This window comes from Quercus robur, chromosome 2 (assembly GCF_932294415.1).
Source record: "Quercus robur chromosome 2, dhQueRobu3.1, whole genome shotgun sequence".
Classification (NCBI taxonomy): Eukaryota; Viridiplantae; Streptophyta; class Magnoliopsida; order Fagales; family Fagaceae; genus Quercus; species Quercus robur.
The window spans coordinates 29,035,489-29,048,802 of record NC_065535.1 but is presented as its reverse complement, the minus strand read 5'-3'; the positions used below and the strand labels follow the sequence as shown (position 1 = coordinate 29,048,802).

At 34.1% G+C, this 13,314-nt stretch overlaps 2 protein-coding genes across 2 annotated transcripts; one reads left to right on the top strand and one right to left on the bottom strand.

Annotated features, from left to right (window-relative positions):
• Positions 1-2,059, top strand: LOC126697183 (uncharacterized). Its single transcript, XM_050394074.1, has 3 exons — positions 1-876; positions 973-1,942; positions 2,034-2,059. The coding sequence occupies exons 1-3, from the start codon at positions 1-3 to the stop codon at positions 2,057-2,059; spliced, it is 1,872 nt and encodes a 623-aa protein (XP_050250031.1).
• A 1,048-nt stretch (positions 2,060-3,107) lies between these two features.
• On the bottom strand, positions 3,108-4,171 carry LOC126706328 (uncharacterized). Its single transcript, XM_050405742.1, has 2 exons — positions 3,873-4,171; positions 3,108-3,772 (listed from the first exon to the last, which is right to left on the bottom strand). Exon 2 carries the CDS (start codon positions 3,752-3,754, stop codon positions 3,227-3,229), a length of 528 nt encoding a protein of 175 aa, XP_050261699.1. The 5' UTR covers positions 3,755-3,772; positions 3,873-4,171; the 3' UTR covers positions 3,108-3,226.
• Between the last annotated feature and the right edge of the window lie 9,143 nt (positions 4,172-13,314).

The following is a 13,314-nucleotide window of genomic DNA, read 5'->3' as shown; positions in this document are numbered from 1 at the left end:
ATGGATGGGTCTGATGATGAGCAGGAACCTGAGCAAGTGGAGTTTAATGCTAAGAGTGACATGAGAAATGTTGTACTGAAGAAGGAGATGAAGTTCCCTAATGCAAAGGTGTTCAGAGCTGCTTTGAGGGAGTATGCAATCAAAAAACCTGTTGACATCAAATTCAAGCTGAATGAGAAGACCAAGATATCAGTTCACTGCAAGAATGGGTGTGGGTGGAGATGTTATGCATCTCAAATAAGTGGAGAGCTAACATTTCAAATTAAGACCTTGACTGATGAGTGTACTTGTCCCAAGTCTTTCAAAAACAGCCAAGCAACATCAGCTTATGTTGCTAAGAGGTTCGTTGAGGATTTTAGCAAAAATCCAAATTGGGAGGTGAGTGGTGTACACAACCATGTGATGCAAAATTTATCTGTTGACCTAAGTGTAAACCAAGTGTATAGGTCAAAGAGAAAGGCAAAGGATTTGATAAATGGAGATGAGCAACTGCAATATGGTGTCCTTAGGGACTATGCACAAATGATAACCACTGTAGACAAGGGGAGTAGGGTTATATTGCAGACAGAAATGGCTGAGGAGACTTCCCAGCCAAAATTTAAGAGGATGTATGTTAGGTTCAATGCTCAGAAGGTAGGATTTTTAGGTGGATGCAGGCCATTTATAGGTTTAGATGGTTGTCACATAAAGCACAGATTTGGTGGGCAAATCTTATCTGCCACTGCCAAGGATGCAAATGACAACATTTTTCCAGTAGCCATGGCTGTTGTGGAACAAGAAACCAGGGAGTCTTGGATATGGTTTTTGGAAATTTTTGCTGATGATATAGGGAGGCCAGAGGAGCTTCAGTTGGTCTTCATTTCTGATAGGCAAAAGGTATGCAAGTTTTGTTTTGTTCAGTTACACTTGAATAGTTGACTTTGTTTGCTGAACTAACTTGTTTTGTTTGTTTGTTTGCTTGCTTATTTACAGGGGCTTATACCTGCAATAGAGACACTATTCCCTACCGTGGAACATAGATACTGTGTGAAACACATCTACAACAATTTCAAAGTTGATCACAAGGGATTGGAGCTGAAGGATGCATTGTGGAGGTGTGCTGCTGCCACAACAGCAAGGGAGTTTGAGAGATGCATGCAGTACATAAGGGATTTGGATGAAAAGGCATATGAGTATCTTGCAAACATTGCACCTGCACAGTGGACAAGGTCACACTTCACTCATAGGGCCTTAACAGATTGTTTGGTAAATAATTTGAGTGAGTCTTTTAATGCAATGATATTGAAGTCTAGGGACAAGCCTATCTTGGCAATGTTGGAGTGGATTAGGGTTAGACTTATGACTAGGCTTTACACAAAAAGGGAAGGGATACAGAAGTATGCTGGAAAGTTGTGTCCAAGCATACAAGATAGGTTGGAGAAATTGAAGGTTGAAAGTAAGGCATTTAGTGCTACCCCAGCTGGTAGTTTCCTTTATGAGGTAGGCAGTCAGTATGAGAGGCATGTAGTTGATTTGGTGAAGAAGACATGTAGCTGTAGGTCTTGGGATTTAAATGGCATTCCCTGCAAACATGCCATAACAGCCATTTATACAAACATTGAGACACCAGAAGACTATACCCACCCATGCTACTTCAAAGAAACTTACATGGAGATATACAAGGAGGTACTTCCTCCCATGCCTGGCCAGTCAGAATGGGCTGAGACTGGACAGCCTGCTCCCCTGGCACCTCACATATACAAACCACCAGGCAGACCACCCAAGCAAAGAAAGAGGGCTTCTGATGAGCCTAGGAACCCTTACAAAGCAAGTAGACAGAATAGACCTGTAAGATGTGGGAAATGCAAAAAGGAAGGGCATAACTCAAGAGGGTGCAAGGCTGGCATCACTGGGGAGACACCATGGCAGAGGAGACAGAGACTTCAAAGAGAAAAAGCTGTAAGTAATTAGGATTTAAATGGCAAAAAACAAAAAAAAAAAACTTGTTTTTAAACTTACAATAGACACTGTATTGAAACTGGGTTTTGTTGCAGGCAAGGGAAGGGGTGCCTGCACCTAGATCTGCACCTCAGCCTGCACCTCAGCCTGCACCTCAGCCACCATCCCAGCAGCCTACACAGACCTACAACATGATGTCTGCCACTCAGCCTTCATCCTCACAGCAAGGAAATCAACCTAGGCCATCTCATAAGAGAGCAGGATGGTTCTCTTCCTCGCAACCAGAGTTTCACACACCTAGGGAGACCTGGGATACCTTACCAAGTTCTTCACAGGTAACTTAGTCCTGGATAGTTGTGTAGCTTGGGATATTTTTTAACAAGTGGATCTATTTTTTATTTTGTAGCCTTCACATGCAAGTGGAAGCACTGGTGGTGTGAGGACTAGAGGACAGCTTGCTGCACAAAGGCCACCAAAAATGAATCCAGTGGGTGGAAAGAGGAAAGAGTAAAGGCAAGAAATGAATGAAGCTAGTGGGTACGCATGCCAGCATTGGAAGTAAACCTAGTGGGAACATGTGGGCCTTTTTGGTTTTTTTTTTTTTGTGAAGACCACTGTTGGCCTTTTGTAATTATCAATTAGTGTAAAAAACAGTCACTGCTGGCCTTGGAATGTGCTTTTTTGTAATTACTAATTAGTGTAAAAAATAATCACTGCTGGCCTTGGAATGTGCTTTTTTGTAATTAAGGTACAATATGGAAGTTGTGATATTACAGTTTGTATGGAACAATATTTGTCCAAACTAGATTATATGGAAGTTTATTTATTGCTACTACAAATTGTGTCCAAGTATATTACTTTTATTGTGGAATGGTATGCACAACCAAATTATATGAAAGTTTATTTATTGCTACTACAAATTGTGTCCAAGTATATTTTTCTAATAGAGTGTATGGGAAGTTTTTATTGTGGAATGGTTGTTATGGTATGCACAGCCAAATTATATGGAAGTTTATTTATTGCTACTACAAATTATGTCCAAGTATACTTTTCTAATACAGTGTATGAAAGTTTTTATTGTGGAATGGTTGTTATGGTATGCATTGCTATTGTTGATAATTGACCATTACTTCTTCCATTGAATGGTTGTTAGGATATGCACACAATACTCAAGAATTGACCAATTCTTCATTCATTGACACATCAAAACATTACATCAGTAGGCTAGTGCTATTACAATACAAATTCATTAACACCATTGCCATAACTATCTCTACTAACCAATTAACTACTTCAGGGGCAACAATCTAGGTCTCTTCACTCCAGAGAACTCAATTGAGCCAAAACACAACAACATAACAATAACAAAAAAGATCCATGACAAAATGCATGCAGACTTCCACATTCTTTGCTTCTCTTCAGCAAGAATGGCTTTTTCCTTAGCTTTTGCACAGACAGCTCGAGCCTTTCTCTCCCTCTCCTTGGCTTTGGCTTCCTCTTCAAGAGCCTTTTCTGCCATTTGCCTAGCTTCTTCTGCCGTTTCCAGAGCTGTCCTTTCCCTCTCATTTGCAAGTTGGAGAGCAGTCTGAAGCCTAGACATCTTCTCTAGAGCCAAAGGTGCAGCTTCATTCCCACGAGGACAGGTTGGGTTATCAATCCAAACAAAGAAAGGACACTTAGGACCAACCTTATAACGGCTACAACCCAAGAACCTCCTCCCAAAATTGTGCAAACTCAAACTTGTTCTCAAAACACAAGTCTGCTCATTGCACATATGTCCACATGAACCCGAGAAATTACCACTTGATGAAGACATCTCAACATACCACGATTCCTGGATTTAGACTTTCACACAGTAAGTTCACACTTGAACAAAATCTGAAACCCTAAATCAGGAACAGACCCAAATGCAGATGAAAAAACATCACACATACCTTGCCCAGGTTCGATGATGCAAAAGAAGTGCTTTCTCCCTCTCCACACGCTCCAAACCGCGAAGAACAAGCCTGATTGCACCTTGGGTGTCTCTCTCGAAACGTGTTTGAGTTTTGGGGGTTTTGATTCGCGTTATGTTCTGTTTTGGGGTTACAAGGTGTTTTTGTAACGGCAGAGACCGAGGTGGGTTACGGAGAGTGACGGAAACATACCTCAGGTGGGTTAAGTGATACTTTTCAAACCACGGGTAGGCAAAGTGATTTTCGCCCAAACCACAGGTGGGTTATGTGTAATTATCCCTTAATTTATTTATTTTAGGAAACTGAAATAAGAGAAGGTAGAAAATTAGCATTTAATTAAGTAGGTGGAAACTTGATAATTTTTTATTTGTGAAGCATAGAGATAGAGTGGGATAGGAAAAATTGGATAGAAGATTTGGGCTTGAAAAATACAACCTAATCTCTTGGTATGATAACGAGAGATTATAGTAAATAATTAACTAAAAAAGAAACATATTTTTATATGCATTTTTTTTAAATATAAATATGATAGGATTTGAAACTATGATGTCCTTTTTGTGATTATTGCTCTTTCTTATTAGACTAGGACGCTAATAGATTTCTTTTTTTCTTAAGTAGATTTGAATTGATCTCAAATTCCTTATTTGAAATGATTACAAATTCATTATTTGAAATTAAGAGATTTTACCAGTTAAGCTAATTAAAATCTACTTCTACCAATATATTAAAATTAAAATCCACTTCTACCAATATATTAAAATTAAAATCCACTCCTACCAAAGTATTGATATTTTAAATTAGCTAGATAGACATAATGGTAATTGGAGAGAAATAATATGTGCCTAATGTCAGCATAAGATTTCAATATAATTCTCTCTCTCTTTCTCTCAAAAAATGCCAACAATTAGGGATAAAATTTGCTAGATAGCAAACATGTGACTAATTACACGTTTTCTAAATGCAATTCAAAGCAAGAGCACGTGCTTAAGACCATTTCATACCATACTCCAGCAAATTAGTTGTCCACACTCCACACTAACTTCTAAAACTTTCCCTTAGTTATAGTATTTTCCAGGAGGGAATTTGGTTGCTACTTGCTAGTGCTATTAACGTATTTTGATTTGGATAACTACAAAGAGCAAGTTATCCTTGAACCATAAAAAAAAAAATCAATAATACTGAATCTTCCTAATTAAATTCATAGCGTAATCTACCAGTCATGTTAAAGAATGAAATATTACTCTTGAAATATTAAGTAATTTTCCCAATAGTATCATCAAACATAAGTGCAGCTACAATATTTGGTTGGATAGAATGAACTAAGGATATAACCAGAAAACAAGAAAAGATAAAAAGAAAAAGGGGAAGAAAGGAAAGAGTGGGATTTATGTGGTGGGTTCTGCCTTATCCAATGGGACCCATGTGTTAAAGATAACGATAGATAGATATGGGGCTAATTGTGCGTAAGGGCTGAGGCAATATTTCTCTGTCATGGTTAGAGACAGTGAGGAAATTATGCAAATATCTAGCAATGGCTTTTTTCTTTGAGAAGTCAATTAAATTAAATGATAAGAGAAGCTGTAAGTATATATCCGGATAACCCAGCAAAAAAAGAAAAAAGTATATATCCGGATTATAAGCCAGGTTCTTGCAGGTCCAAACTTTTATAATTATCCTTATCATCGTGCCCGCATATTTGAGTTCCCATTCATTTGGACGTCATAGTCAATATGGAATATGCCACAAGTCACTCTGCAATTTGCTATGTGAAAGTTTACGCTCTGTTTGTTTCAGCATTAACGTTTTCTGGAAAATGGTTCATTTTCCAAAGAGCATTTTCTAGAAAACTGTCTTATTTTTCAGTGTTTGATAACGACATTGAAAATGCGCTTGAGAATGTTTTCTGGTGTTTGGTATGCAATTTTTTAAAATATTTCTTGTGTAATTTAAAACATGTATATTATGTAAACTAACTAATGTAATCATTATAAATAAAAAAAACCAAGAATGAATTTGGTTTTCATACTAAATAATCTAAAATTTTGACAATAGATACAATCAAAATTAATTAGTTTTCAAATTTTTATGATCACTATCACTCATCTTGCTCATATATATAAACAGTAACGTACGTACACACACACATATCAACCATTTGTCTACTATGGTCAACCACAAGTCTTCAATATTACTCTAAATTATGTATTTACATAATGTACTGCATAATATATCATCACTACATAGTATTTGCCAAAAAAAAAATGTATTTGTCAACAAATGCAATTCTCCTAAACAATTATCATTCATTATATAACAATATTATTAGTCCACGGTAAAGATTGTCCCATGTAAAAGCAATTTAGAGCAATATAGGTACTATGTTTAAAATTTTCATCTTTTACTTCTTTCATTCTTTCTTCTTCTTCTTTTATTATTATTTTTTATTTTTTATTTTTTTTTGCACTTTATGTACGAAAAAGAAGTAACTTCTACCTGGAATCTATCAAACCGAAAATTTCTTAGAGAAAAAAGAAAATCGAGCTTGAAATTCAAAGTAAAGAATTGGGATTTTGGTAGAGGAATGAAATAATTACCTCTATAAATTTGTTCTCCTTTGCAAGTCGGAGCTATTGATCGATCAGTGAAGTAAAGAAAAATTTAATTAGAGAATTGTGTTACAGAGGGGAAGAGAAACATGGAGAAAAGAGAGAGGAGAGACAGTTAAAGAGAGAGATCTATGGGAAGAAGAGAGACCAGAGTTAGTGACGGTGAGGGTGTGAGGAGAGAAAAAGCAAAGGGAAAAGAGAAAAAGTGAGAAAACTTACCATGAGAGAGAGGAGCCAAAAAATTATATTTCCCATGGCTATAGACGAAGATAATATTTATAGGAGATGCAACGCATGAGAGAGATTGTTTTCCAAAAAAAAAATTTGGAAAACAACTTATAGAAAATAAGCCTTATTTTTATTAGAGTTTTCCGTTGACCAAAGATAGTTTTCCATTGACCATGTTTTTTTTGTACTACCAAACACTAGAAAATGTGAAAAACTATCTTTACAGAAGGTTTTCCAACTAAACAAACATAGCGTTAATATATAAAAATGACTACAGTATTATTTAGTGGTGAGTTTGACAATAAGGATTTTGAATAGTTGCGAGCCGCCCAAAAAAAAAAAATAATAATAATAATGTAAATCTAGCAAAAAAGAAGATAACCTTGCAAGTCCAAGGCGTGCTCATTTTGTGTGTGTATATATATATATATATATATATATATTTTTTTTTTTTTGTTGAGGAAATGCTCATTTTGTATATTCTATGTTGGAAAAGTACTTCATGTCGGCATGCTTGGTTAAAGTTAAAAAGAAAGACGTGACACTATGCCGGTTACTATCACTTTTTTCCCCATTTTTAAAGTTTTTTTTTTTTTTTTTTTCCTTTTTAAGTTTTGTTTTCAAATTTTGAAAAGGCTAATTTTCTTTAAAAAAAAAAGGATTTTCCACTTTTTCAGGCCAAAACATTTATTGAAAAAGTAAATTGAACTTACGCAACTAATTTTTTTTTTTTTTAATTTGATATTTAAGAGCAGAGAATTTAACCTCCATTGGAAATACGAAAAGGTGTCTACCAATTAAGTTATATGACTCTTGGCAACTAAACTTTAATTAGGAATTAGTATCATATTTACTAAAAATATTTGCATCTAATACTTAATCAATTGAGCTAAGTTCTAGACGTGCTAATCAATTGCATTAATTTTTTACAAAAATAAAAAACAAAAAATACTAAACAAAAAGAAAAAGAGGAAGAAATTTATATGTCTAATCTAAAGACTTAGTTACATAATATATATATATATATATATATTGTTACAATCTTTTACAAAAACTTTAATAAGTTGATCAAAACACGGTTATTTCAAATTTTAATTATTTTTTGCAAATGATTGTTAAATAATTAATGATATTATATGTATATGTTTATTATTATTATTATTATTATTATTATTTACATGAGTACATGCATATCACACTATCTTAATGCAAGTGTTTTATGAAATTGTTTCTTGCACCTAATAATTAATTGTCCTTTCATATTCATAGACATTAAATATTCTTTCTTTTTGGATAAGAACATTAGGATTATATGCGCAAAGATGACGACGACAATGACAAAGCAAAGATAATAAAATCCATATATGCGACCTGACTCATCCATACGCACGCATGTGTGCATGCATGCATGCATGCAAATAAACCATTAATATCAAAGAGACTAGTACCTCTCTCTCGTTCGACAATAACACATAGGGCATCATCAGACGCTAATTAGCCTCCCATACCTCCTATCCAAATAATTCATTTCAAATCTTTGCTTTGAAACTATGTTAATTAGAGCAGTAGCAAGAGGAAGGGAAGTTTGTCAATTATCATGGCAGCCAAAAATATGCGTTGTTAATGCCTTAACTCCACCAGTCAGTGACAGATCCAGAATTTTAATTTAGGCGGGCAAGATGAAAAGAACAAGATTGAAAGATGAAATTAACTTAAAAAATATTAATCAATATTAAAAACAACAAAGAATTGTTAATCAAAATAAATAAAAATGAAAGTAATTTTTTTAATTTCATATCATCAAAATAAATGAAGGAAAATAATCAATTCATTATTAATCTATATATATAAATGTGGGGCACAAGAATTTAGGTAAGGTACTTGTGCCGTGTGTCATGTCCATGGCCGAAGAGCCCATTATCGTGCCGAGGAGGTTATATGCTCGGACAGTAAGGCTACATCAGTGGCACATTGTTAGAGGAAGTCCTGCTGTTGAGAAAAAGCTTCGGAGAGGGGGTTAGCCCTGACATGACTAGAGGGATGGTGACTGCTTCCACATTCAATGCATCCCACCAAATCTCAAGGCTGCATTTATTTGGAGAAGACTCTTGAACAGTGCTACCTTAGCCGCTGCAACTCACCAGAGATTTGAAAAGGTGTCTGATGGGACAAGCACTCAAGCAATGGACTGGGCAATCAACAAATGGAGGGCTAAGATCGCCTGAAGAGAGCTATATAATGCAAGAAACCCTCCAAAGGAAGGGGGGGGGGGAATATGTAGAGAAAACATCCTAGTATTAAGAAAAGGAACTGTAATCAAATCCCAGAGAAATATATTCAAGAGCTACTCTCCTCGGACGTTGCCGAGGAAGAATTTTTGTGCATCATATTTGTCTATTCATTATTTTTCCTTGCTCTCTTACCATCTTTGGCCTACTACGGGTGTCGTCACTTCATTGAAGCCTAGTTTTTCAGTCCACTCTCCACAAATTTATTGTGTTGGGCTGTTTAGGCCTTAATCCATTCATCTTTTGGACCAAAGAACCAAAACCCACCTTTATAATAATAATAGGTGAAGCTGAGAGAAACTCAAATTAGAATTCCAAATTAGAGTTCCAATTTTGCGCCATGTGTTCTAAATTATTTATTCTTAAAGAGTTTTATTTCTTAATTTTAAATCAAATGTAGGACTACATCATAAATATTTATCCAATTGAGTTATTAAGTACAAAAATCAAAGAGTTTAAAATAAATGAATCATAAAAAAACAAAAAGTTCTTCACAATAATTTAAAAAAAAAATGGACAATTTACATTTTTTATCTAATAATATCCATACAATTTTTTTTTAAAGAGTTAACAAAATATAAAAATGACTATCAATAGTATTTAAATTATATATATAGGAATTATATTATGCATTTTATTGTATATCTTTAAGTATATCTATGCATATGCATGGGGTTACAAACTAGTAACAATTAATATAAGAGACTAATCTAAATACATAAATTTTAAATATCTAATTTAGATAAATCAATGTAAAAGTAATAAGAGTATAGAAATAAATTTTGTATGTGCATCTCACCACCTTGATTGCTTAAAAAATATATATATGAAAAAATAAAGTTTTTTTTTTTTCCTTAATTCTTCAAAGTATTTAAATTTTTGGATCTATAGCAAAACAACATCATTTGTAATTGTAAAAAAGTCACAAAAAAAAAATGGTAGTGAGTTTTTTTTTAAACATAGAGGTTTTTTTAGTATATGGACATAAGTAATTTTGTAATTATTATTATTATTATTATGTGTAAATTATAGGATCCAGTAATTAAAGCCTTGTGGACTTTTGGTTAAGGTGCATTGAGAAAGTTTTTCTAAAAAGGTGATTAGCAAGAAAAAGTGTAGTGAGACTGTGAGTGATTATAAAGGGTAAATTTGGAATAAGGAAAAAAAGCATGGGACAAGATTGGTATGATAGTAGAGGTGTTTGAGTATTCTTGTTCAAAATGATGCGAAAATTGTAGCTTAGAAAGTGTTGTGAAAACACGTATTTAAAGTACTCATAATGCAAAAAATATGTTTGGAACTATATTTCTAATAACGTCTTTTCAAAAGTGAAAAAACATAATTGTGTATTTGGTATGTGTATGTTTTTTTTTTTTTTTTTAAGTGATGACATGTAATTTAATCAGTGTGACCTACTATTTATTTATTTATTTACAAAAGTGTCATTGACCAATGTTATTTGAAAACAAAAAAGTAAGAGAAGTTTTCTAAATTCAGTGTTTAAAAACCTTAAAATGAAAAACGTAACTCAAACACTCCTAAAAATTATTTCTTACCAAACGCGTTGTTTTTTTGGGGCCCATAGTTTTCAGTATTTAAATATTAAAAACTGTTGTTTGAGTTACCTTACTAAACAGGCCCATAGCCTTTAGAGTGTTAAAGACTACGTAGTAACTTTTTTTTCCCCTTCCTTTTGGTGTCAGCTTGTCAAGTTTCATTGTTCTCAAGTATCAAGTGTGGAGTATTTTGTTTTTATTGTCGAGGGCAGTTTGCTTAATAGTAGTATTTATGTGAAATATCTAGTGGAGTTGGGGGCAGTTGCCCCCTCTCGCCCCCCGCCCCCTTTGGCTTCGCCCCTACCACCAGTAATAAAATTGATAGTGATAGTAACAAAATTGACTCTTTCTCTCTCTCTATCTCAACATTTGTAATTAATAACTCAAGTACGTACGAAGAATCACCAGTAACATTTGTATTAAATCACAAAAGAACTACTCAAATCATAATTGAAGTTTATCATAATTATTTATATAGCTCAATTTCACTTAGTAAACAATCAATATGTCAACACGATGTGCTCAAATAACAATATACGTACACTTTTCTAATCCAATCCACATAATCTAGACTTTTCTAATCCAATCCACATAATCTAGAATATGACAGGTTAAGTTCCTAATCAATACATAGGGAATGAAGGTTTTAAGAAATGGAAAAAGATTATCTCCCTATATGTAGGGTTGTTCATCAACCACCCATGACTAACGGATTTGACCGCATCCGTACCAAAGCAACCACCATAGGAAGCTATCGTAGGTGATGAAGCTAGATTCTTTAGTGGAGGTAGCACCAATTACATTTATTCAACATTTGTAATATAAGTAATAATAGGAGTAGTTTTAGAAATTAATTTCTCAATTAAAAAATAAAAGGTAAAAAACCTATCATATTAGTACCAAGCCACCAAGACACTCTTTATATAAATAAATGAGGCCAAAATTAAAAATACATGGTCTAAGTCTTTCTCAATGTCACACCACTCAACAAATTTTTATTAGATTAATATTTTAAAAAATTGTCCTATTAAATTATACGTTTTCATTTTTCTAAACATGCATGCCAAATTTTATATTAATATGATGTTATTTATTATTCAATTCATAAAAAAAAAAAATGTTTTATGTATATTTTTAAAATATAAAAAAATGAATTTTAAACATTTAATTTATTAATAAAATAGTTATGAATTTCTCATCATCTTCAAATTTTGCAAGCATAAAAGATATAAGAATAAATATTGTGGGGCCCGAAATCTGAGGTCCCAGCCCACTTGGTGTTAAGGGCCCAAAGCCCAGTCCGATAAGCCTTGCTGCTGAGGACGCTCAATGAAAGCTCCTTGAAGGCCCAAGGATGTGGCCGAGGACGACCTCACGTCCAACATCTCACAAAAACGCCTGAAAAAAAGGAAAAATTCGGTACAAGAGCAGTACAAGGGAGAAAGCTGCCAACACCCTAATGCGGAGCCCAGCGCCTGACAAGCCCATACTCATACCATGCTATCCAGCTTTTCCCAACCACTCTGACGTATGGATTGATAAGACGAATAACTGCCCCAAACAAGGAAAAATGGACACGTAGGTGAAGAACGGGAGGGGAATACTAGTATAAAAGGGAAAGAAAGCTGAGACAAAAGAGGAGGCTCCTGAGACCAGATCCAAGGAACCAGACCCTTAAAGTTATATCGATGTAAAGCCTAGCTATTCCAGCCAAACCCACTTTTGTATGAGTTCCCATACAATCAGGACCAGACTGCTGCCCGGCGACTAAGGGCTAGCCTTTCAAACCCATTATCTACAAATCATATTGTTCGGACTCTTTACATACGAGCCCAACGTCATCTATGGGTCGTTAAAAATCGTGTCCCTACAAATATATTCTAATGTAGTAAATTTGTCAAAATATATATCTAACAAAAAAAATTATTGAATGATGATGTAAGATTTTTAAAAGTTATATAAAATATAATTTGAACCCAATTTATTTTTCAGCTTGCAATTTGAAAGCTTTCTTTTGCTCTGATGAAATCTAAGCTCTCAAACACTGCTGTACTCAAACCATGAGCAAATGTGGTTGTTTCAGATAGTGTGGCTAGTGAGCTAACTTCTAAAAAGAAACACAAGAACTTTTACCTTGTGAAGTGACATTGCCTGCAGGCCTCTAAAATGACGAAGTAAATAAGGAAATAAGTTACCAAAAAATTATATCTATCCTAAGAAGGAAAATGCTACCTTACACATTCCCTGCAAATTGCGGAACATTTTTTTGGTTTCCAGGATGTATTATCACATGGCGAAAATTCAGGGAGTTTCATAATCTACTACGGATGGTTTGGGTCGGGTATAACTGAACCCAACCCAAACATTTTACCCGTGGATACTCAACCTTGGAAATCCGATTACTACTTGTTGTCCATGATCCCTACCCGAACTATGACATGCAGATACCTAGACTTGACCTGAACCTTTTTTTATTTTTTATTTTAAATTTTTTTTTATAAATAAATAAATTTATTTATTTATTTATTATTATTATTTTAGATAGTTACAATATGTTTAAATAATGCGAACCATTTCTCCTTAGACCTCCAAGAACTTTGTGCATAAAGAGGTGTCAATTAAGTTACAAAACTCTTGATAATAATTTTAAGTTAAAAACATGATTTTGCACCCAAACCTTTTTTTTAACTAACATTATAATAGATGTATGGATTCAAAATTTTAAACATGCGTAATGTCTCAA